Source organism: Saimiri boliviensis, chromosome 1 (assembly GCF_048565385.1).
Source record: "Saimiri boliviensis isolate mSaiBol1 chromosome 1, mSaiBol1.pri, whole genome shotgun sequence".
In the NCBI taxonomy this organism is placed as follows: Eukaryota; Metazoa; Chordata; class Mammalia; order Primates; family Cebidae; genus Saimiri; species Saimiri boliviensis.
In genome coordinates, this window is record NC_133449.1 from 3,599,609 (window position 1) to 3,626,020 (window position 26,412).

The following is a 26,412-nucleotide window of genomic DNA, read 5'->3' on the forward strand; positions in this document are numbered from 1 at the left end:
CTGCTCTAGTTGTATCCTGTAAATTTTGTAGTGTTTTAGTTTTCATTCATCTCAAAGTATTTTCTAATTTTTCCGTGGTTTCCTCTCTGATCTATTTTTTCACTTAAGAGCATGTTTTTAAATTTTTACATATTAGTAAGTTTTCCAGTTTCCTTCTATTATTGATTTCTAATGTCATTCCATGGTGTTCAGAGAACATATGATTTCAAGCCTTTTACATTTATTGAGACTTGTTTTATGGCCTAATCTTTGGTTTATCCTGAGTCATGTTCTACATGCACTTGAGAAGAAGACTCATTCTGCTGTTGTTGGATGGAGTAGAGTGTCTTATGTCTTGTTGGTTTATGTTGTTCACGTTTTTCCTTTCTTTGTTGATATTCCACCTAGATTTTGAAAGTAAAGTATTGAATTCTCCAACTGTTAATGTTGAATTATCTATTTATTTCCTCAATTCAGTCAGTTTTTGCCCCATGTAGTTTGGGACTCTGATGTTAGGCTTTTTCATTTGTGAAGGATATTTTCATGGCTATAGAATCCTGTGCTGATAGTTTTTTTCTTTCATATTTTTATCAATGTAATTCCCATTGACTTCTGATTTTCATTGTTTCAAGTGAGAACTCAAGTGAAAGTGTAATTCTCATCTTTGTTTCTCTTTATATTATGTGTCTACAGTTAATGCATGATGTTCACCTTTTCCACTAGAGCAAGATTTGACAAATCTTTCCAGGAAGGGAGATGGTAAGTATTTTGGGCTGTGTGCCATTCAGTCTTTGTTGCAACTCCTCAGCTGTGTTGCTGTAGTGAGGAAGCAGCCATAGACAATAAGTAAACACATGGATGTGGCATGTTCCATTGAATTATTTACAGAATCAGAAAGAAGCCTGGATTCAGTCCATGGACTGTAGTTTGCTCACTCCTGCTCTAAAGTGGAAAATGTATTTCTTAGAGTTATTTAGAATTCCCTATTTGATAGTTCTAGCATGTGGATTTTATCTATATCTGGTCCCTTTGATTGCTGTATGATTTGGGGGTGTTATTTTTTTTTCCCCTTTTTCATGTGTTTGAAAACTTTTGGTTAAAAGCTTGACATCATATATAGCAGGGATTGCCAAACCTTCTCTGCAAAGTGCCAGAGAGGCAGTATTTTAGACTTCATAGGCTATACCAACTCTGTTGCAACTACTCAACTTTGTTTTATTGCAAACATAGACATAGACAAATCTTGAATGAAAAGGCTTGACTGTCTCCCAATAAGCTTTATACACAAAAACAGATGGTGGGCTGGATTTGATATAGAGGCTGTAGAGACTGAGGCAAACAGTCTATATGCCATGAAATGTGCATACCTCCTTTTCTGCTAGGCCTTTCTAGGGGGGCTTGAATCAGCCTAGACAGGGGAGTTTAATTGAGGCTTGTTGTTCTGACTGCCTTCAGTGTACCACTGCTGCACATTCATTACCTTGTGCTTAGGGTTGGGGCTGGTTTCTTGTAACAGGTTTTCTCACTGTTCCTGTCCCACCTTCAGCTCTAGGTTTCTCTCCCTGCTGGGAGCAGTCTCACTTCATGCTCTTGCCCCTTTCCTAGCTGCAGACTTCTGATACTTGTCACTGGATGCCTGGTACTTGCTGGCGGTTCCCTTTTTTTTTTTTTTTTCTCTTTCAGCCTCATGTTTAGGCAGGATTTGTGTACCTGGATCTTGGAGATGAGGATTTCTCAGTGGTCCTGCCTCTTCTCTGGCAGTAGGGGATCTATCGAAATCTGGACCCTGAACTGTTTCTTGCCTCTTTCCTGAAGGTGGAGGGTTTTGTTCTGTTCCCTTCTCCAGCCACAGTGGGTCTTCAGCAGTGTCCAGCCGGTGACTGGTTTTGCTGTCTTTTGCTCAGAAGCTAAAGCTTTGTCCCCTAGGTGGAGGCTCTGGTGAGGGCCCTGAGGTTTTCTGCAGCAGCTGGTCCCCTGTCCAGCCTTGAATCATGGGGAACACCATCCCTTACCTTCTGCCGCAGCCCCTCATCTCTTTTGTGAGCAATCAGTGAAGTTTGCAGAAGATACCCTGGGAGTGAGTGCAAGCTCTCCTGTGCCAGCAGCTTCTACAATCACCTACATTCACCAAAACTCTTAGCAGAAATCTTTTTATGCCTTTCTTTGGCAGTCTTGTCTTTCTCTTAGGCCGTGCCCTAGGGAAGCCAGGCTCGAATCTGTGTCTTCTAGGAGGAGTTTGTCTTTCCTTAGATTTCAGGCTAATTAGTTGCCTTGTGACCTGAACTCTCTGATGGGTTCAAGAGAGTTATAATTTTGTAGATTATCCAGCCATTATAGTTGTTTTCTTTTGAAGTTAAAGCTGGGTCATTTTTGATATGGAAAATGTTTAGGGAGACAGGATGTCAGTGGAAAGCTTTCAGTGAGCCATGGGGATTAGTATGAAACGAGTCTGTAGGTCCAGGTCTCCAGCGTGGTCATGGTACTGCCCTGGTTTGGGTTGGAGCCTGAGTGTTGACTAGCAGAGCTTATCTAGACAGTGGGGATCCTGTGGGCTTCGTATACCTTAGTCTGGACTTCCAGGGCAGAATGAAGCTGATCACTGCTGTAGCCAGGAGAGGTGGGTGGCCTTCCAGCACCGGCTCTCATGTCTTGGCAAATCATCATTGAGTACATTAACATCTTCAGTGGACTAACCTTTACCACAAGTCTCGTGCCTCAGGATCCAGTGGTAGCTGAGCACTCATATCCTGAGGACTCTTGTTTATTATTCAGAGAAAAGAGTATCAGCTGCTAATACTGATGGTTTCTATTTCAGGAAAACATTTCACGAGTGTCTTTTAAGAAAAACTTTCCCTTAAGACACACCACAAAGAAAAAAGGTATGTCAAAGAAACAGAAATGTATATATTCTGTAATAATTCAGCCATGGATGAAAATACTTGTAAGATCCTATTGCAAACAGCTGGCACAATGTAGGCTAATTTTGTTTCTTGAAATATAGTTTAAAATATGCAGAGAACACTCCATAGGGAAAAGATCTTCCTTTCTGTCTACCACCTCCTACTTGCTCCCTATAAAAACCTCATAATAGTATCACCAAATAGTAAATTTCTGTAGTTTTTCATAGCTGTTTATTTGTTACCATAATTTTTTTTTGCCATTTGTAGTTTTTAAAGCAGTTTACCAAGAGTTTTCATGTATATGACTTTCTGGTGTAACATATTAGCTATGAAAAGAAGAAAAATGATATATCACAGTATTAATTGATAGAATGCTTGGGAAAGTGCTTTGCAAATTATAAAAATCTTTTGTAGGTGTTAGCTATTGTTTTTAAATTATGTATGTCAGATATTTTATAAATGAGGAAACTGAGGCATAGAGAAGGAGCTACCCTGGCCAACAAGGTCACAGGTCGTTTCCCATGTTGCTGACCTTGCAGCATGGTAGCCGGCACTCACTCACAAGCTACATCTTCTGAGGTTTGAAGGGCCTCTCTCCATGGGTAGGAATGGAAAGCCCAGCAGCTCATTCCACAGCTTTACATTGTGTCTAAGATCTTTATCAATAACCTTTGTGTTCTTTGGATGTGATTTAGAGTGCAAATAAAAGCAACTGCAGCCCCCATTAAAAGAAAGTATAGTAATTAAGAACCTATGAGATAATATGCCCTGTGAGGTTATCTAATAGCATTTCTATGGCCTCCCCGCCCCTGCCCGCCCCTCTCCTCCCTCTTAATTGTTTATTAAGTGAACCTATGTGTGAGCACCTGAACGTTGTTCCTCTTGAAGACAGATATAGGCGTCTTGACCGAAGGAGAGGTTGAGAGGCACTCTGGTAGCTCACAGGGAGGCAGACAAGCCACACCCTAGTCCTGGCAGAAGCCCATTGCCCTTCACGGTGGCTGACTTCTCTTGGAATTCAGACTTGGTTAAAATCAGATTAAATTAACCCTGAGGGGAGCCTGGAAGGGGAAGAGATCATCTCAGAACCGCCTGAAGGCTACCTATGGAGTAGAGGACATCTGGGCCTTGTTGGGCACCGAGAGGCAAAGCCACGTGGAAGGGGAGGCAGGAGGTGCGAGGCCGGGGTTGGGGGTCCACTTTGTGTGTTGGAAGTGACCGGTGAGACAGGAACACAAGAGGGTCACGTGGTTCTCAGGTCCCAAGCTGGAGTGAGAGCTCTCTGTGGTCAGTGATCTTCATGCTGCTCTCTTCTGTGAAGACAGGTCAAGGAACAAAGGAATACTGGCTTGCTTGGGACTTGTCATACATTATGCTACTTGGGGTTTCAAATTCAAAATTTTATTGTAATTGTTGATATTCCTTCAGTCAACGTCTTTCAACAATTTGTACGGAGTGTTGGGGAAATGTGCTTTCCATTGAATGCTAGGGAATGTTTACCTTCTGATCTATTCTTCCTGGCAACTTAAGAGAAAAGATGTCATTCGGTGTGATAAATGCCAACAAGATGATCAGAGAAGCTTTTTCTGCTTTCAAGAAAAGTGGTTTATAAAGCGGTTCCCCCAGATATTAAAGTACAAAGGTGCGATTTTCACCACGTTGGAGCAGAAGCGCCTTTGGCCCCCAGATCGCCACCTAGTGGCCAGAAAAGAGCCCGCTGGGCATAACCAGTTTGACGGAGTCCACCCAGTTTTAGAATGCGGGTCTAAACTGTATCTCTCTTTTCTTCTCGTTATTTCATTTTTAATCGAAGAATGCTGTTCTTCGATTAAAATGTCTTCAGGTGACAGTTTGTCCCAGAAAAATACCAGTGGGCAAAACCTAGCCGGTTTTCCCCTTTCAGCCCTTCCTCTGCCCCTTCAAGTCAAGGTTCTGAGTACTTTTAAAAAAATCACAGGAAAGTCTGCAGACCTTTATTGAGCCTTAAGTTGATCAAACATACATGGAAACATCTGCTGTAATCATAATTTAAAAATACGTGCAGATTATAAAATGCCTTTATAGACATTTCCTTTTGATTTTTATTCTCATGGTAACAACCTTGCCAGGTGGTTATTCTCAACAGGGTGATTACCTGTCTTGTGCTTGGTGACAAAGGTGACAATAGAAACAGCAGAAATTCAAGCAGATTGCCTCCTCTTCCCACCTATACTCTATGGCCAGGAAAGTGGTGTGCTGGGTGCGGGGCTGGGTGCAGGTGGGTGCCGCTTCCCCCAGGCCGTCCTCTCTCTGTGGGCTTGCCTGCGGGTTCCACATCATGTCAGCACTGGGCAGCCTGCGCAGGTGACTGTGAGTTATTTTATAAGCCCACTGGTTTGTTTCCAAGTGCCCAGTTACCCTTTGGATTCTACTCAATAGTATCATAGTTCAATTACAGCCTTCAAGGTCTCTGAGCTGTTTTTCAGTGTGCTGCGTTACACAGGGCTATTGAAGTTAATCAGCCAGTCTGAGGCCATCAGAAATTGTGGCCCAGTGGGCAGATTTATTTGGGAGGAGGGAATGAGCCCATTTCACACTTCACTTAAAACATGTTACCTTTCCTGCTGAATGCTTACGGCTGTGAGTGGTCATCAATCCTACCAAACTCTATAGAATCAGGGGCTGAAAAGTCCTGGAATTCTTACCACTTGCGACACCTTGTTTCGGAACACTGCAGCGCCTCCTGATATTTTGTGAGTTTGCAAGTTTCATTTTTCTGGGAGAATGAGGCAATTTTAAGTCCCTGAAGTTTAATTCAAGGCAGTGATAAGTTTTACTTTAGCTCACGAGGAATAAATTTTGGCTGTTTTATTGAAGTTTTGTTTTGTTTTGTTTTGTTTTTTTGTTTTTGAGAATTAGGAAGCAGAGGGGTATTCAAAAAGAGGGCACAAAAAAACAAAAAACAAAAAACAAAGAAAATACCAATTATTTTCCATGATAGTTTTTCAGTCTGCTTTCCTTTGCTTCGAAGTGTTTGCAGTTCCAGCAGCCCCCGCACAGGAATGCACGGTCACACTGCCCAGGGCCTGTGACGCTGGCTATGGAAATCCTCTTCTTTGGGTGTGTGCAACACATCCGCTTCTTGCCTCTCAGTCTCTGTGTGCTGTGAGCCTGAGAATCTGGACAGGTAGCGTTTTCAGGCCAGATTCTCATTCCATAAGGCTTCATTAGATGCTTCAAAAAAGATGCTCTTTTTTTTTTTTTTTTTTTTTGCTTTGATTTTAATCAATCTAGCAACTAAGGAATGCTTAAAAATGAATTTTTAACATTTTTATGATCACAAATTAGCTCGGCTCTGTGATGAACCATTATTGATTGTTGTTCAAAAAGCGACCGGCATCTGGTGACAGAGTTTGGCAGGCAGGAATGGCCCTGGTGGAGAATGGAGCTCACACTTGCATGCCCAGCCTGCCTTTTTGACCACAGGTTTCCAGTTCAAAAGCACATCTGGCCATGCTGCACGGTTCCTACTGTCTTTCCCTGCCTATTCTGACAGCCTCCTTTGACTTGTGATAATAGCTTGCTCCAAGCAAAATTAATCATAATGGTTTATTTTTTAATTCTCTTTTTATATCTTTGGGTAAAGCTATAGAGATTTACTTCCCTGAAGCAGGCTTCTGCTCATTTTACCAGCTGTTTTTATGATTTTCCTTAGAGCCACTCTAAGCAGAGTGGAAAATCTCTGGGTTTCAGAGCCTTCAGTCTCTCTTACCCCTTAGAGAACCCTTTTGCCCTGCTTTTCCTCTTCCTATTAGGTGGCCGGTGGATGAAACCTCTGTTTCGATGGCTCTTTTCACTTATTGATACATAGTGTGAAATTAAGTCAGTGTCAGCTTCTGAAGCTTGCCCTTCTAAGTCTCAGCGTCTGTTGTGGGATGGAAGTGACCACCTTCTGTGAAGAAGCCATCAGAGGATCTGAATGTTAGTGCCCAGGCTGTGAGGGCAGCCCTGGGCCATGGATAGGGACATTGGCCATGAAGCAAATTATTTCACTGAATGTACATCCCACTTTACCCAAGGATAAGGAGAGCTGATGGAAAACCAGACGGTTCATGTTTGCTTGGTGTTTCAGGCCCTGATGTTTGTGCTGAGAATGCTCATGTATCTATCAGCTTACCTAAATGCTTCTGTGCGGTTTCACAAATATTTGGTCAGTGATAACTTAGGCATGTGGTGTCTCTTTTGATCCTGGAAATTATGAGTGCTTTTATTGGAGGGTTTATTTATTTATTTTTTTGTACATCTATGTGGTGATGTTCTGTGATCTCCTGCTTAGGTGTAAAATGATGCCTAGGACTGCAGTGTGGTGCAGAGGAGAGCCAGCCCTGCATCCAAAAGACCTGGCAGTAGCCCTGGACCTGCTGGTGAGGGGCTGTACCCACCCAGGCGCATTGCAGAGGTCCCGGGTCCTCATTGCCAAGCTGAGGCCAAGGAATTAGATTCTCCTTCTTGGTTCGAACTCTTGGGACATTTGTGAACCCCACACAGGTGCAGCCCTTCCTCTTATCTTCATGAGCCTGATGGGCAGGAGCAGAGAGCTGCCCCCATAGCCCCGACCCCACCCCATGCGGCTGGGCAGGGTAAAGGGGAGCTGTGGGGCCAGAGTCTTGGTTGTCCATTTGGGCTGTGTGGTGGGATTGACCTTGACTCACTAGGGGTGGTTGTTTGAGCTCTGAAACCAGACTCCTTGCCTTTACACAGAGCAAGACCCAAACAATTCTAGAGGAGTGTTCACCACATTTTTCTTCTCCTCGGATACTTTGCTTACTACTACATGTAACTCTTTTCTGAGAATCTCAAATTTCTATTTCTTTCTTTGTTGGCAGAATGCACTCATTTCGTGTATGGCATTTGATTTAAATGCAGTCTTTCTTTAGTCTCTTGGGGTAGATAATTTTAGCCTGATAAAATGATCTTTTGAGTTATGTAAAATTGTTTCTGAGCAATTCCAAGTAGAGTTTACTTGGCGACTTTCCTCAGTAGTGATCAAAGGTCGTGCGCTTTGGACATATGGCTGCACAGAGAAGGAACATTCCTTTGCCTTCCTCGTAGCCGTAAAGACTTGGGGCAGTTTTCTCCTATTTCTAGACAGTCCGCTTCCAGATGATCCTAGAGAAGCTGTCATTGGATGCATTAAAATTGCCAAGAGGATTTTTAACATGTTCTTATAGTTGTGCATTGCTCAGCAATGGGATGTGTTCTGAGAGGTGCATTTTTAGGTGATTCTGTCCTTGTGCACACATCAGAGAGTGCCTTGCACAAACCCCGATGGCAGGGCCTACTGTGCACGGAGGCTGGATGCTGCAGCCTATTGTCTGGGCTGCAAACCTGCACAATGACTGTACCGAACACCACAGGCAACCGTAATGCAGTGGTGAGTGAGTGTGTATCGAAACATATCTAATCATAGAAAAGGCACGACCAAAATTCGGTCTGATAATTTTATGGGACCGCCATTGTCCACATGACCTGTTGTTGATGGAAACGTCATTATGCCACACAGGACTGTGTTTGAAAAATCATTTACACATGCTTGAAAATGGAAAGAGGAGAAGCAAAATGTTAATCAGAGAAACTAGGCAGCCAAACCAACTTTACCACTTTAGTTCAGCCGTGTGTCTGGTGGGACATGCAGAAGTCAGAGCTCTGGGACCGAACACCAGCCCTTCCTGCTTGACCTCTGTGCTGTCTAAGTCAAAGCACTCCACCTCTCTGAATGTTGTATCCCTCATCCACAAAAGGAACTGTGTGAGGCACTTTTGTGATGTTGAACGGCCAAAGGGCTGTAAAGGCTGAAAATGGAAGCCATGCACGAACAGAGGGAAGCCCTACCTTCTTCACCTTCCTCTTCCAGGCTTTCCCCATTTCCTATGTCGGTTTACGGGTTGTCTGCAGGACCGCTGTCTCCTGGCGTGGCGAAGGGAACTTCCCACCCGTGCATCTTCACCTGGGTCCTAATTTCATTTTCAGTCCCCTCTGCACACCCGATTTTGATTAAGCCTTTGACATTGGATAGTTACTGTGTGCCAAGCAAATATGGAAATCAAAACATCTGCCAACCTTAAATGGCTCAAGAAAGTATTCTTGTCTGTTTTCACCGCATGCTTGGGTTGAATTTCCCAGCAAATTTTCATATAGGAAAAAAATACCTGTAGCACAAGTTTTTATCCCATTCAAAGGTGGGCTCCAATGTGCTTTTGTCAGTGTGAATAAAGGAAGAATAAATAGCTTCTCACCTGATCGAAATTCAGACTAAGAGCCATAAAGATCCTGTAGCCAACCCACCCATCGCCTTTGCACGTTCTCTTCAGATGGGTGATCCAGCCTCGGTCTTCCTCGAAGCAACCTTCGTGTGGTAGGAGAGTGCTGGGTACTCTGAGGTTCCTGATCACACACACCGAAGCCGCTCACGGCCGTACACAGTCAAGCTGGCCGCTCTGCCGCTCTTCCTATCAAAGCTTCATTTCCATTAGGGCACATCCGTCTTGTATTTGAGGAGAGCTTTTATGTTCCGCGTGAGTCTTCCCTTCTCCAAACAAAGTCAAACGCCCAAGTGCCTCCAATATTAGGCCTATGACTTGATTTGTAGTCATTTTCTTCACATTTATTTAAATGCCTCTGATGGTGTGGCCCCGGCCCTGAGCGTGGGGCTCAAGGTGAGGGTGAACAGCCTGTTCCAGTGTCTAGTGTACACCTCCCTACACCGCACTTCTCCAGAGGGTGCTGGAGATGGCAGGGGAGCTTTTCGTTGTTTCCAATGGCCACGGCGCCAAATTACCATGGATTTAGTGGCTTAGAACAGCACAGGGTTATGATCCGCAGTTCTGTCGGTCAGAAATTCAACGCAGTCTCACTGGGCTAAAAACAAGTAGTTGGCTGGGCTTCGTTCCCTTCTGGAGGCTCTGGGGGGAATCCCTTTGCCTTTTCCAGCTTCTAGAGCCTGTCCGCATCCTTTGGCTTGCAGACCTTTCCTCTGTCTTCAAAGGCAGCAACACTGTGTCCCTCTGAGCATCCTTCTGCAGCCATGTTGCCCTCTGGCTCTCCTCTTCTGTCTTCCTCGTTCACTCTTGAGGATTCTTGTGATCATGTTGATCATTGTGGATGATCCAGAATACTCTCCCTCGTTATTAGCAATCTTAATTTCGCTGCCACCTGATTCCCCTTTGCCATGCACACTAACATGGTCATGGGTTCTGGGCTTAGGATGTGGTCCTCTTTGGGGGCCATTCTTCTGCCTACTGTGCCCGCTAAGTCTTATATGTGCCAAACATTGCTTCTGTATCTTCTGATCACATAAACTGAGGTTTTGGACACAAGTAGAGGGTCTTTCATTTGTGTCTGACACATTTTGGATGCCGTCTGCCATATACCATTTCCACTGCCATTGTGCCATCCCTCCAGGACTCAGAGCTCACCTTTTAAACCTCGTTTTATGAGCATGTCTACCATAACGTCCTTTGGAGGTGTACCCCAAATTGAGACTATGTCACTGATCATCAGCTCAATTTAGAAATGTTACGGCCACTATAAGGTGAATATAAAGCTTGTCCAGCCATATAGGAGGTCTAGCTTACTTAAATACTTCTTTATCATTAGGATTAATGAAACTAAATGAAATGTATATTTGAAGTTTTTAATAAAAAGAAAGCACAGTGAGTTGCAGAAGAGAGCAGAGGTTAGATGTTCAGAAGTCCTTTCCTACCATCAGGCATCATTGCTTAGCTGGAGTCCATTAGCTTTTAGCAGTGGAGGTGAGTAGCAGTCTTCTATGTCGACAACACTGATTTTGAGTACAGAATGTTTGAAAGAGTCTGCTCTCTATTTTCTATTTGTTTCTAAAATAGGCTTTATGTTTCAGAGCAGTTTTAGTTGTATAGCCAAACTGAGCAAAAAGTACAGAGATTTCCTGTTTATTCCACCTCTGCCCCCCTCACCCCCATCCCTGGCCCAAGGCTCCTCGGCTGTCAGCATCCATCTCCCACCAGAGTGGTACATTTGTCACAACCGATGAACCAACACTCACCCATCACATCACCATCATCCAAGGCCACAGCTGACGTTAGGGCTCCCTCTTGGTGTTACGCATTCTACAAATTTGGACAAATGTGTAATGACACACATCCCCCATTACAGAGCCATGTAAAGAAGATTCACTATCCTGAGTCCTGTGACCACCCCCCCCCATCCATTCCCTTGTCCCCTTCAAACCTGTTGTAATCACTTTACAGTGGGTCTCTCTTCTGTCTCCATGGTTTCGCCTGTTCCAGAATGTCACAGAGTCGGAATCATACAGTATGTACCTTTTCAGGCTGTAAAGGCTTAGCAGGGACCTCCTCCAGCCATGTTTTTGCTACACATAACGTCAGTGTCTTTGCCTGCTCAGGGTCTGTGGGAGGAAATGCAGAGATCACCTGGGAGGTCACTTGCATTGCACATGAAGGAACTGAGGACGGCTGGGGAAGGGGAGGAGCATCACACATTATGTGCTGGGAACGGTGCTGCGTCTCTCACTTATATTCGTTCTTTATATCCTCGTGAGGATTGCTGTTGAAATGGTAGGTATTAGTTTTCTAAGTTTGAACTAAGAGAGACTCAGAGAGGTAAATTACTTTCCCATGGCCATTTGACTAGAAAGTAGGTTTTAAATCCAGATTTGTCTTGCTCCAAAGCTTCTATTATTCCCATAAATACATGAGCTTGCCTTCCCAGGGGCAATGGAAGTGCTTCTCCACTTGCCATGTAATTGGTGTGTGGCACCAGTCACTCCAAGGCTCACACAGGTGTTATTTGGTTTGAATTTATAACATCTTTCTAAGAAATGCTGAGTGTCCCCTTACTTTTAATAATGTGTGAACAGGAAAGCCAGGCCCACTGTGGTGTTCTTGAGCCTCTCTTTCTCTCTTTTTTAATTATTAAAGCAAATTTTATTTATTACCAAGGAGATTTGAGGTGGTTTGCAATAAAAATAGAGATAAGAGAACATGGAAATCCTTGAAAAGAAGAATACAAATATAAACACCAAGCAATAAACTAGAAAGTCAAGTAGAGGGAAAATCAGGCCATTTGTATGAAATAAATGACATCAGGCAGCATCCTGGAGAAAGCCTACAGGTGGGAGTGCGGGTCTCACTTCCCACGGGAATCTCCAGTTCCCTGTGTCATTTCTATTCCTTATATGTCTCTAGGTTTAATCATTTTTGAACATTTGAGTTTCTAGTTGGTGAAAAGAAGTAATAGTGAACTAGAGGTCTGAAGCCATCAGAGGTTCTAGTCCCACTAATATGAATACACAGTGAAACTATGCAGGTCATTGAGTTGAGGCCTTATTTGAGTCTCATTTTTTATATTAAATTAAAGGTAAGGACAAGATCATTGATTGAACTTTTTTCTTTTTGAGACAGCATCTCACAATGTTGCCCAGGCTGGAGTGTAGTGGCACCATCATTCCTCATTGCAGCCGCAAACTCCTGTCCTCAAGTGATCCTCCTGCCTTAGCCTCCTAAAAGGCTGGGACTACAGGTGCACACCACCATGCCTGGCCATATATATATATATATATATATATATATATATATATATATATATATCTTTTTAAATTTTTGTAGAGACAGGGTCTCGCTGTGTTGCCCAGGCTGATCTTGAACTCCTGGCCTCACATGATCCTTTTACCTTGACCTCCCAAAGTGCTGAAATTACAGGAATAAGCCATTGTGCCCAGCCAAAATCACTGATTTTTAATATTTGAAAGAAAACATCAGAAAACTTTATGGTGGAAAAATCTGACCTGCACCTCCTACCTGTGGTCAAGGTTAATCTCACCAGTGATGAATTAATGTGGATATGATACACCTCTTGTATGATGCAGGGCACTTGATCTCTGTGGAATTATCCCCTCCAGTCATAATTCCAGTCTATGTATTAGACAATATCAGTTATATCCAAATTGAAGGACATTCTACAAAATACCCAGCCAGTACTCCTTGTATTTGCCAACATGGAAGTCGTTCATAGCCTAACAGATTGTTCCTGTAGAAGGATGAGTATGAGCCTGATAGGAGCTGGCCCAAAGAATATAAGTAGTGGAATGGAGACACCAGGCATGGGGACACTTGGCGGGAACTTGGCCTTTGGTGAAGGCAGGGTTGTTTTTGGAGGGACACTTGGTGAAGGCTGGGTTATGTTTGGAGGGGCACATAGTGAAGGCTGGGTTCTTTCTGGAGGGACACATGGTGAAGGCTGGGTTGTTTTTGGAGGGGCACATGGTGAAGGCTGGGTTATTTCTGGAGGGGCACATGGTGAAAGCTGGGTTGTTTTTGGAGGGGCACTTGGTGAAGGCTGGGTTGTTTTAGGAGGGACACATGGTGAAGGCTGGGTTGTTTATGGAAGGACACATGGTGAAGGCTGGACTCTCTTTGGAGGGGCACATAGTGAAGGCTGGGTTCTTTCTGGAGGGGCACATAGTGAAGGCTGGGTTATTTCTGAAGGGGGCACATGGTGAAGCTTGGGTTCTTTCTGGTGGGGGCCATGGTGAAGGCTGGGTTTTTTTGGAGGGGCACATGGTGAATGCTGGGTTATTTCTGAGGAGCACATGGTTAAGGCTGGGTTCTTTCTGGAGAGGGATATGGTGAAGTCTGGGTTTTTTTGGAGGTGCACATGGTGAAGGCTGGGTTATTTCTGAAGGGGGCACAAGGTGAAGGCTTGATTGTTTTTGGAGGGGCACATGGTGAAGGCTGGGTTATTTCTGAAGGGGGCACATAGTGAAGGCTGGGTTGTTTTTGGACGGCACATGGTGAAGGCTGGGTTATTTCTGAAGGGGGCACATGGTGAAGGCTGGGTTGTTTTTTTGGGGTCATGGCTATTACAGCATGTTTGTTCTCATCTAAAGGGGAACAAAATGAAGATGCAGGATCAAGAGAGACGACAACTGCCAGGTGGGCCTTCCTCAGTTGGCCAGTGGTGTGGAGTCCGTGTGCAGTGGGAGGGTTGGTTCTGTGCAGGAACAGGACAGCCCCTCTGAAGGACAGAGTATGTGGACACAGATCCCGGGAGGTGAGGAAGTGTGGGGTAGGGCCTGTGGACATCTTTTCTGAGTGCTCTTATTTTCATACACAGGCAGGACTGTGAACTGTGAGTGTGGATGGGGGGAGGTGGAGCTCTGAAGGAAAAGGAAGCATGACATAGTTACGTGGACGAATGAGCTTCTGAAAGAAGTGGAGAGACGATCCAGGTTATGTCGTGGCACTAAGGAGCCTTTGAAGTTAGTGATTGTGAATGGAAGGTGTGAGTCCAGGGCAGACAGTGGCTCCCGCGTTGATAAAGAAGTATGTGGACAATTAGGGGTGAAATGGCGGCAGGGCTGGTGGAACAGAGGTGCTGATGAGGTAGGAGAATTGGAGTGGAGGCATTAGAGGGAGAGGGCTGTAAAGACGAGAGGGTGGAACTGAGGTGGGTCAGAATTCCCGGTAATCACAGGGTCTAGGGTGTGGTCTGTGGTAAGGAGCAGGATTGTGAGATGTGATGAAGCCGAGGCACTGAGAAACCACGATTGGAAGGTTTGTATTGAGTAGCTGTTATGGTCCCCAAGGATTATGGCAGAGAGAGAGAGAGAGAGAGAGAGAGAGAGAGAGAGAGAGAGAGACACACACACACACACACACACACACACACACAGAGAGAGACAGAGAGAGAGAGAGAGAGTGAGAGAGAGAAACCAAGGGCGAACATGAGCTAGGAGTAAGGGGTGTGGCCTGGAGCTCAGTAGACGACTACTCAAAAGAAGGGATGGATGGTAGAGTCTGATGTCAGGAACTTCCAAGAGGCTGAAGGGTTTTAGGGAGGAGGAGCAGGTAAGGATCTGGAGACAGTAGTGCGTACAAGCAGGGGTGGCTGGTGGTTCAAGCGTGTGGAAGAGAAAGGCATCATTTGAGAGGGTACTGTGAGGCTGTGTCCTCAGGAGAGTCAGACTCTGAAGTATGTCTTAAAAGTCTGAAAAACACATATGCCATTTGAACCAGCCATCCCCGTCTAGATGTTTGCCCCAAGGCTACAAAATTAGAGCTAAGTTCTTATTCCCTATTGCTAGACTTATTTAGGTTATAACTTATATCACATGGTGGGTTTATGATTTATATTTATTTCCAGTTTTTGGCTTTGCTCTGTTTCTCAGATTTTCTATAATGAGCATGTTTGAATACGGAAAATAAAAATATTTTTATATTTTAAGAATAAAAAGTCTATAGTGGTTGCAGGAGAGATCATTAGGTTAACCCGTTATTCTAGGGCACAGAGGGACAGGAAAGCCTTCAAGCCACCATCAGAGATTTTGTGAATTAAAACCACTTTTTGATGTAAATTGTAACCCCCATAAGGACTTGGTAAGGTCTTTGCTGATTTATTTAAAAACGTTCTAGCCCACAGAGAAATCAGTTGCCTAGGTAATAGTTACCAAATATAGAAATTAAATGCTATCTAACTCCGGGTTTCTAACTTTTCATGAACTAATTATACCTTCAACCGAAACATTGGATTTATTTTCACAAATTTGAGTCTGACATCTTAATTCATAACTAGCAGCTGCTGGGGCTTCTGGCAGCCACAAAAATAAGTGAAAATAAAAACTAGGTTTTAAGCCGAGTATTGACTACAGTACTTACATAATGTTCAAATCACATAATACTTTAAAATGTACAATTGAGGAAATTCCTTGTGGACAAAGGCAGTGGTTTTTCCGACCTCATCCTGCTGTTATGGTAAGTCTGATTCCTTGTGGCCTCTGACCTCACACGATTGTAATCAAAACCAGCCTTCTCTTGAAACTCTTCATTCTTGTTCGCTTTTCCCTCTGCTCCAATTTTCAGATTTCCCCAGCTGCTTCTGTTGGCAGTTTAATCTCTCCAACCAGCTCTTCTGATGGCTTCTGGAATTCCTCCTTCCCGGCTGTCAGCTCCCGCATCTGCTCTCACACGTCTTTTTAATCTCACTCGCCAAGATGCCAGGGATTCAGAACAGCCTCCGTCTAGTTATTTAGCTACTGAGTTCAGTGGAACTGAAGTGCTTATTAGCAAAGAGATTTCTGTGTTAATTATGCTGACAGAAGCTTTGACACACAGATACACTTATGGGCACATATCTAGACTAGAACAAATATTTTCCTGCTAAGTTGCTGAATTGACAGCGATGCCCACAGACTTCACAATACCTGAGATCGAAGCAGAATTGTTGGAGAAGATGTTCAATGGGGAAATCTGTGGAAAGTTTTATTGCATTTATTGATACGATACTTGTGTGCATTTGTGTGTTTTTATCTTGTGAGTGTTGGTGCAAACATACATTTGTACTTTGGTATTTTTTAGTTTAGAGTGAGTATTCTTTTATTGCTATTTACTATGAGGTTTGACAAAGCAGCTACTATATAAGCCGAGCTGGTTTACATTTGCTGGTTGCTCACAGAGAATGCCCAGCACCTGCATTTTACTGGTCACCTGGAAAGACCCTGTCACTTCCTAAATCCCATAGAGGAAATGCCTCCACATGTGGCTGGCTGCCTGCTGTGAAATCCTATGAGGAAGAAGGGAAAGAAAACTTAATTCAAGTAAAATATGCTCTTTGTGGGGATGTTGAGGGGAAGAAAAATAAGATCAAGATTCTGCCAGTGCCCTGTAATCTCAGAAGTTACAGTTTGCATAATGTTTGGCATGACTTTCTGCAGAATAAAAGCATAATTATATTTTTTACTGAAATTGTCCCTAAACATTCTCTAAGCTAGTCAGAATGGGTACATTCCAGTAATTCTTTTATCTGTAGATCTTATATTAGAGTACAATGGTTTCACACTTCTTGGTCAGCTTACTAATGTCTGGATTTTTGTTGTTGTTTGCTTGTTTCCAGTATCTCTCAAGAACCTCAGCAAGAGTGAAAAAGTGGTTCCATTTTCTGGTAAGAGACCCTATGACCAGTGCTCACTCACAGACCCTTCCATGTGAGGCAGGACATGGCGCAGGTGGCCACTCTGCGAGTTTCGCAGTGAAAGTGTCTGCAGTGAGGCCCCAATGACTCACTGCCCCATGGGGGGTGGTGTCACCAAGCTTCCCACTGACGGGGCAGCCATCCCCTGTGCTCATGTGGCCTTTGAATAAACCACGCTCTCATGACTATGCGTGGAGCCCTCTAAGCCATCTTGCATATGGCAAGCTTCAGGTCAGCTGACAAATGAAGATTTTGGCGTACCGTACGGTGGCACGATCTGTCAGTCAACAATACAGTTTTGGCAGATTTTCCATCGTTCAATTACTTTAATCTTTCACTGCATTTACTTTTATAATATTTTGTACCGAAAAGCTCCTGAAACTTGTGATAAGAAGTATAAGTTTTAGACAACAGGCTTTAGACACACATGAGTGTCCTTAGGGGACACATTTTCAGCCACTCAGGTGTCTGTTGGGTTGTAGGCTGAGTTCTGAAAGAACACCAACAGAGCACACAGATGCAATGCCAGGAACGTCTCCTTGATGATTGGATTTAAGGGCAGGGTGAACGCTAAAGTTTTTGAAAATGCATTTACTCTGTAGTAACATAGCACAAACATTATTTTATGTTAATATTTTATATCATTTATGTTATATAATATATTAATATTCATATACACACATTTTAATATCTTAAATCTATTTTTAATTCTGCATATTCTAATCTTATGTGTTTTGGGGAATGCTTTATGTGTGGGACTAGCAGACTGCTGGTTCATTCGTTATGTATTTTTTATTCTTTTATTTATCAAACGTCTTTTTGAGTTTCTTTCATGTGCCAGGCTGAGCTGGGCACTTCAGAAACAAAGATGAGTAAATGCAATCCCTGTGCTCTATTGCTGGCAGTCTAGTGGGGAAGACAGACTTGACACAGAGAATCATGCCCAGGTGCAAGAGAGCGCTAAGTTAGTGTGTGGCGTGAACAGCCGGCCAGTCTCCCTGTGGGTTAGCAGAGGGTTGCTTTGCCCTCAGAGCACTCAGCCCCTGCCTTTTGCTTGGCACACAGTCACACATCACAACGTGTGGCAGTCTTTGTATTTTCTTCAATAACAACCCCCCTTTTTATGTTTAAGCTTTTAAGTGATAATGAGTATCATATCATGTATGTATCAGTTTTTTCCATTCACAGTGTGCTTTCATTGTCATATCATCTTAATCCTACAGTTCCTGAAGATCCGTGTTTGTATCTCTATTTGCAAAGAAAGAATTAACTGAAACCCAGTTTCAGTTAAAGGAAGGTGACTGGTTCAAGATTAGTCTGAAAGTAGACAGAGGGACCAGGACTTATGTGCCATTAATCATTTTAAAAACAAACAGAAAATATGCAACTGCTGACCCTGGGCCAAGTGCTATCCAGAATATAGAGGGAATCCATTGGAATGAGACTCAGTTTTGTTTTTCTCAAGAAGCTTATGTGTATTGGGGTTGGGGCACGGATCTATAGATAAGAAAGTCGAGTAAGAGAGAGAAGTGTTAAAATAGAGGTGCGTACTGGATACCCTGGAAATATACTACAGAGAGAACAATTGACTGTCTGGGCCTGGGAGGGAGGCTGCAGGGATTTATAGAATGTGTTACAAAGGAGAGGACTGCAAAAACGAATTGGGAAGGGCTGGTAGGAGGAGTTTGCCAACTTGACAGAGTGAGGAAAGGAATGGTGGGCAGAGGAGTCAGCATAGCCGAGTGCATGGAAGAGTGAGGGTGCATTTGGGGAGTGCGGTGAGTTTGGTGCAGGTGGAGCAAAAAGTGAATGTGCCTCAGGAAGGAATAGTATGTGAAGAGGATGGAGATACAAACAAGGTTCAGTTCTTAAGGTCCATCAGTGAGAAAAGGCAAGGCTAATTTGTAGTAAAAAAAAATCCCCAATCTCAGTGGCTTTCCACAATAAATCCTTATTTCTTGATCATAACAGCCTACTGTGAATTGGAGTCTTTCCTGGGTGGCTCTCCTCCACATGGTGACTCAGGGATCCTTGATGTTGTGATGCTGCTGTCCTCAACACATGGTCTCTGAGTTTGCTACAGGAGGAGAAAGGGAAGACATAAGGAAGCCACATTAGATGCCCAGCCATCTCAGCCCAGAAGGGACACACCACCTTTCATGTCCCTTTGGTCTGAACTAGTCGCCTGGCTCCATGTTGCCCTGCGCCCTCTGGTAACACAGTCAGGGCAGCTCTACATCAACATAAGGATTCTGGTCTTTATCTTGTAGGAAATGCTAAAGCAGGGAGATGATGTGACCACATTTATGTTTCTAAGAAGTGCTGTGATAGCAGTGAGAGACGGGAAAGGGGAATGAGAGGATTATGTGCATGCCCTGTATTCTCTATCAGGTATGAAGGGACTAGACAGGAAGTGACAGATTCCTGGGAGTAGACAAAATTGACCACACCTGGCCGCACAGTGGATATGGGCGGCGAGAGTGAAATTGGAGTGGAGGTTTCTAGTTTGAGTCTGGGCGTTCCTTCTGAAAACAAGGGGATGATCAGGTTTTGGGGAAGGGAGTATGTGAGCGTGCTGAGTTCTCCACGTCAGCTGAGCTACCCGGCCCCTCTCAGGTTCTGCAAGGCTTCTCACTGAAGACATCTTTTCAAGTGTTATTTCAAAGGGTGTTTTCAGTTTTCAGGAGCATCTTTTTAATTTCCTCTGCCAAATGGCATTCGTCCCATAGGAAAGTTAGTGTTAGCTTCGGGAAATGTAGTTTGGCTGGTGAAAGGTTGATTGCATGGGTATTCTTCCTGAGCTCCAAAGGCTGGTTCTCATGTGTTGGGGTCTACGCTGAAGAACATGGCCTCTAGATTCTCCTGCACTCTGATTTCTTTCTTTTTCATTTTACTGAAAATGCCTTTTTCTGTTTTACTGACTCATAGAAAAAACAACAGTCTTCCCTGCGACTTCTCAATTTTTAAATGACTAATGGATTGTGTCTGTGTAATTAACATTTGCTAACACAACTTTGATTCTGGCTTCTCTGATGGTATTGCATCCTATTTTGTGCTTGTTGGAGATAATGCATGCAAAGACACATTGCACGTGTAATATCCTATGTGAAAAATATTTTTTGTTAGTATTACCACTGTCACTACAAAGTCAGTAATACAGCAGCAGTATTTGTTTTTTTGATTTATTTCAGTTGGTTTAGATGGCTACTATGTTTATTGGTGATTTTGTTGTTTTATTTTGTTCACTGAAAACAAGAAAAGGAACCATATGACATTCTAGAGGAAAAAAATGCAGCTGTACTACCAGAAACCCCAGTAGAAATAGAAGCCCATAACGAACCACCAATGGGACAATCACAAGAAAAATCATCACCAAGACAAGAAGAACAAACACCTGAGGAACAAGAGTCCCCCGAGCAGCCATACCTGGAACAGCCATACCGAGAGCAGACACCTCAGACTCCAGAGTCCCCCACTCAGCCATGCCTGGGACAGTCACACCAAGATCAGACATCTGAGAGGTCGGATTCCTCCACACAGCCGTCCTTGGGACAGTCATCCCAAGTGCAGACACCTGAGATGCCAGAGTCCCCCACGCAGCCATCATTGGGACAGTCATCCCGAGAGCAGACACCTGAGACTCTGGAGTCCCCCATACAGCTGTTCTCAGGACAGTCATCCTGAGTTTAGACACCTGAAAGGCCAGAGTTCCCCATGCAGCCATCCTTGGGACAGTTATGCTGAGAGCAGACACCTGGGAGGCCAGAGTTGCCCACTCAGCCATGCCTGGCATGGCCGTGTCAGAAATACACAACTCAGGGGGGTAACAAATAAAACAACAAATCCCATGAGAACAAAATGCCAACCATGTCATGAAGAAAACAAACTAGGAAGGATCACAAGACAAATGAAAATAAAAGTAGTCATTTTTTCACATTATGCTAAAGAGGTATACTGGTGGAATATTAAAATTGTGAATTTCATATTTTGGTGGCAAGACTTAAAGTTTTAAAAAACATGTTGTAAGCCTAAATTCATCTGGAATTCCTTCCTCTAGTCCCTAACTGTGCAAGTCTGGGAGGGAAGAGGGTGGTGGGTGAGACTGGGTGAACTATTGCCTATTGGGGTGGACCTTCTCTTTTTACGTTGTCAGCCCATACCTGGCATTCCAGAGTGACTTGGCCACCTCCTTATGAAAGGCACATGTCACATAATTATCTGTAATTTATTCTTCCTTTTAAAAAGGGAATTAAGGCATATTATAGTAACTATGCATGTCTATTTTTATCTATACACAAAACACATATATATGTACATATCTTTGCCAATATAGGTATATATATATGTATATGCCTTGTATGTCCTAAATGGACTGTAGAAACCTATGTACATTTATGGTGGCTAAAAGAATGGATTCTCAAGTCAGTATGCAGATTGGGCTTCTCCCCTCATTGGGGTCTGTGTCTCAGTTTAGAGCTAATAATAATAGCTAACTCATAGGCTGTTGGGATAATTGCTTATCATAAGCAGAAAGGTCCTGGACACACAAAAGGCACTAAGATATGTCGGCTACTCCAGTTACTTCATGTGGGTGGGTGTCTTTTGTTTCTGTTACCAAGCGAGAGAAGTCAGACTCCATCTCTCCAAAAAAGAGACGACAGGCAGAGTCCCTGCTAAGATGAGGCCTGTCCTTGACTTCAGGTTAGCTGAGCTTCCTGCCGGCCAGCTCAAAGATGGCAATGGGGATTCTAGGATGGTCCAAGTCCTCTTGAAGATCAGACCAGTCTCACACCATCTGCCAATTAGTGGTATAGAGAGTGTTGCACATGGAAGGAGAAAGAAAAACTATTATTCACCATATTTCCATTTCTGTATTTGTTGTTAGACTTCACTGGAGCATTTGTTACACTTTAAGGGTGAAATTTGTGATCAAATAGAAACCAATGCCATCTCATCTTGAGTGTTTTTTAATTAATAAGTTTCTGCTAGAGAGCACACATCTACTTTGACTTGACTCCATGGTAAGTATATAGTATATATTTTAGTGCTGGAAAAGAGCTTTGAAACACTCATTTGTCATTGCTTTTGTGGGTGAATTCTCTTCCAGCTGCCCTAGTGCCTGTGGTTTAGACCAGCAAGCTGCTGTGGAAGGAATGGGTTAGGGCTAGAGAGCCAGGCCCTGGCCTATGCTCCACCATTTGTTGACCACAGGGTCTTGAACAATTTACTTTTCCACCCTGAATGTTAGCTGTCTTCTGTCAAATGAGAACAATAGGATCATAGATTGTTAGAGCTGGAAACAAATTTAGAGATCAGAGAATTTCCAACAGACGTTGTACTGTGAAGTACCCATAGGGACTATGTGGCTCGCCTGAAGTCACATGAGACCTGTAGCTTGGAGGGAGTGAGGATGGGACTGGAACTCATGCTTTTCTTTCCTCCCTCCCTCCCTCCCTCACTCCCTTCCTCCTCCTCTTCTGCTTCTTCCTCCTCCTCCTCCTTCTTTGTCCTCTTCTTCCTTCTTCTCGGCTCCCTCCTTCCCTCCCCTGCTCCCTTCCTCCTCCTCCTCATCCTTTTTCTTGTGACTGGGTCTTGCTCTATTGCTCAGGCTGGAGTGCAGTGGCACAATGGCAGGCCCAAGCATACTCCCACCCCAGCCTCCCGTGTAGCTGAGACTACAGGCATGAGCTATCATGTCTGACCACTTTTCTTTTTTTGGAGAGATGGAGTCTTACTATGTTGCCCAGGCTTATTCTTTTTTAAAATTTGATTTCGGGTGTATTATAGTACTCTATCTTCCTTAGTATAGAATTGTATGAATCAAGTGGAATTAAACTCTGAACATTTTGCTAGAGGTAAAAGATAGTCATTTTACTTAATGGATACATAATAAAAAATTTTTTAAATGTTGCCTCTAGATGATGTTCACATTTTGGGGCTTAGTTTTAGAGTCGTCTTGGTACTAGGAAGATGGCTTAAATAGCTCTTCAGAAGAGTTATTCAGCATCATAATTGAACCAAACAACACAGATTCAAACAGTGCTGTAGACTCAGCACACTCAACCTGGTTGGTCAGGATGGGGGCTGTGGGGTGAGAAGCAGGAGAAGATGAAGGAAGGGGCAGAGGAATAGCAAGGGGTGTTTAGATGAACTGAAGTGGTGCGGCCACCAGCACTGCACAAAATCTGATTTTGAAATCAGTGTTCCAGGTTGTTTCCTGCGGCCGTTCTGCGTGTTCCATGTTGCCGTTGTGTGTGCTGTGAGGAGCTGTGCGTGCTGCAGGCTCCAGGGCCCGCCCCACCCTTCCCAGGAACAACACCCAGAGTCCAGACGCTAATAGAAATGCCAGCTCCTGGGAGAACCAGAAGCAAACTGTGGCCAGATCACAGCTTAGAGATGGTTTCTTGTTAACCTGCTTTTCTATGTCTTTCAGATGGCCCGGGAGTGGAAACCTGTAGATTAACAAAACCACCTTTATTATCTACCTGAAGTCCACTTTTCTTCAACTATGGGGCTTCCATCTCACATATGGACATTTTAACAGCAAGACAATCACATCTGGGGCGAAACTAAAGCCCCACACAGTGGTGCCTTCTCAAAAGCTAAGGATGAGGTTTCCCAGTTGAGCCCCATATTCTTCTTACTCCCTTTTTCAGTGATATTTCTTTTTAGTAAACATTTTAAAGAATGAAACATGGTTGTTTATCATTAAGCCCCATAAAGATCATCCTGAAAGTGAGAGGAATTTGAAAAACGCTGTGTGTATTTTTCTCTCATGATTTTTTCCCCCTGGAATGTGTATGGGAAGGTATCTTGTTTGTATGTAACTTGGAGGTTGTCACAAAAACAGGTACTGATAACTTTGCTATGTGAAGTTTGAAGTATAAAAGTATTTTACTTCTGAATGACTAGTTCAACGTGAAAAGGAAAAAAAATCCAGGGTTACCTGGTGACATGGTTTGGCTATATGTCCCCACCCAAATCTCACATCGACTTGCTGTTTGAACAGGACAGAATGAGATATTGATACTGATGCAGGCACAGTCATAGGTTAGGTGGTGGTAATCTCTCTGGTTGCTTTCACATTTTCAAATGAAGCATACAGTCATGTCAGCAATTGAGAGTGAAGAGAGGTTGTAAGAAATTTTAAGAGAGCAAAAATATGCAATAAAAGGTTAAACTTACAACAAAAATGGACAATGATGAATGCCAATTTAAAGGTTATATCTTGAAATTTTGTTACTGTAAAGTGATCCTGATCCAGACCCCAAGAGAGGGTTCTTTGATCTTGCACAAGAAAGAATTCAGGGCAAGTCCACAGTGCAAAGTGAAAGCAAATTTATTAAGAAAATAAAGGAATAAAAGAATGGTTACTTTATAGGCAGAGCAGCCCCCAAAGGCTGCTGATTGCCCATTTTTATGGTTATTTTTTGATTATATGTATTGACAAGGAATGGATTATTCATGCCTCCCATTTTTCAACTGTATAGGGTAAGTTCTTGATATTGCCATGGCATTTGTAAACTATCATGGTGCTGGTGGGGGTGTAGCAGTGAGGCCGATCAGAGGTCACTCTCGCTGCCATCTTGGTTTTGGTGGGTTTTGGCCAGTTCTTTACTGTAGCCTGTTTTATCAGCAAGGTCTTTATGACCTGTGTCTTGTGCCAACCTCTGATCTCATCTTGTGATTTAGAATGCCTGACCATCTGGGAATGTAGCCCAGAAGGTCTCAGCCTCATTTTACCCAGTCCCTACTCAAGATAGAGTTGCTCTTGTTCAAACACCCCTGACAATTTGAAAAGAAAAAATGGAAAAGAAAATAAGGATGATAAATTCAAGTTGGCAGGGACTCAATAGTAAGTACTGTTGGACATCATCTTTTCTTTTTTTTAATTATACTTTAATTTCTGGGATACATGTTCAGAATGTGCAGGTTTGTTGCATAGGTATACATGTGTCATCATGGTTTGTTATACCCATCAACCCATCATCTGCATTAGGTATTTCTCCTGATGTTATCCCTCCCCTAGACCCGCCACCCCTTGACATGCCCTAGTGTGTGACATTCCCCTCCCTGTGTCTATGTGTTCTCATTGTTCAACTCCCACTTATGAGTGAGAACATGCGGTGTTTGGTTTTCTGTTGTGGTGTTAGTTTGCTGAGAGTGATGGTTTCCAGCTTCATCCATGTCCCTGCAAAGGACACAAACATCCTTTATTATGGCTGAATAGTATTCCATGTTGTATACGTGCCACATTTTCTTTATCCAGTCTATCATTGATAGGCATTTGGGTTGGTTCCAAGTCTTTGGTATTGTGAATAGTGCTGCAATAAACGTACGTATGCATGTGTCTTTATAGTAGAATGATTTGTAATTCTTTGGGTATATACTCAGTAATGGGATTACTTGGTCAACTGGTATTTCTGGTTCTAGATCCTTGAATCGCTACACTGCCTTCCACAATGGTTGAACTAATTTACATTCCCACTAACAGTGTAAAAGCACTCTTATTTCTTCATATCCTCTCCAGCATCTGTTGTTTCCTGACTTTTTAATGATTACCATTCTAACTGGCATGAGATGGTGTCTCATTGTGGTCTTGATTTGCATTTCTCTAATGACCAGTGATGATGTTGTTTAAGTTCCTTGTAGATTCTGGATATTAGACGTTTGTCAGATGGATAGATTGCAAAAATGTTCTCCCATTCTGTAGGTTGCCTGTTCACTCTGATGATATTTTCTTTTGCTGTGCAGAAGTTCTTTAATGAGATCTCATTTGTCAATTTTGGCTTTTGTTGCCACTGTTTTTGATGTTTTAGTCATGAAGTCTTTGCCCATGCCTATATCCTGAATGGTATTGCCTAGGTTTTCTTCTAGGGTTTTTATGGGTTTAGGTCTTACGTTTAAGTCTTTAATTTATCTTGAGTTAGTTTTTTGTGTAAGGTGTAAGGAAGAGGTCCAATTTCAATTTTCTGCATATGGCTAGCTAGTTTTTCCAACACCATTTATTAAGTAGTGAATCCTTTTCTCATTGCTTGTTTTTGTCAGGTTTGTCAAACATCAGATGGTTGTAGATGTGTGGCGTTATATCTGAGTTCTCTATTCTGTTCCATTGGTCTATGTATCTGTTTTGGTATGAGTACCATGCTGTTTTTTTTTTTTTACTATAGCCTTGTAGTATAGTTTGAAGTCAGGTAGCATGATACCTCCAGCTTAGTTCTTTTTGCTTAGGATTGTCTTGGCTATCCGGGCTCTTTTTTGGTTCCATATGAAATTTAAAGTAGTTTTTTTAATCCTGTGAAGAAATTCAGTGGTAGTTTAATGGAGATAGCAATGAATGTATAAATTACTTTGGGTAGTATGGACATTTTCATGATCTTGATTCTTCCTATCCATGAGCATGGAATGTTTTTCCATTTGTTTGTGTCATCTCTTATTTTGTTTAGTTTTTAGTTCTTGAAGAGGTCCTTCATATCTCTTTTATGTTATATTCCTAGGTGTTTTATTCTCTTTGTAGCAACTGTGAATG

General features: G+C 43.0%; 1 protein-coding gene across 1 annotated transcript in view; it reads left to right on the top strand.

Annotated features, from left to right (window-relative positions):
* The window catches only part of DCDC2C (doublecortin domain containing 2C), a 140,101-nt gene extending 119,450 nt beyond the window's left edge, over positions 1-20,651 (top strand). The window contains 2 exon segments of the mRNA XM_074406589.1: positions 16,806-16,853; positions 20,140-20,651. Of these exon segments, the coding sequence (XP_074262690.1) occupies positions 16,806-16,853; positions 20,140-20,163 (72 nt within the window). The 3' untranslated portion in view covers positions 20,164-20,651.
* The last annotated feature ends 5,761 nt before the right edge of the window (positions 20,652-26,412 follow it).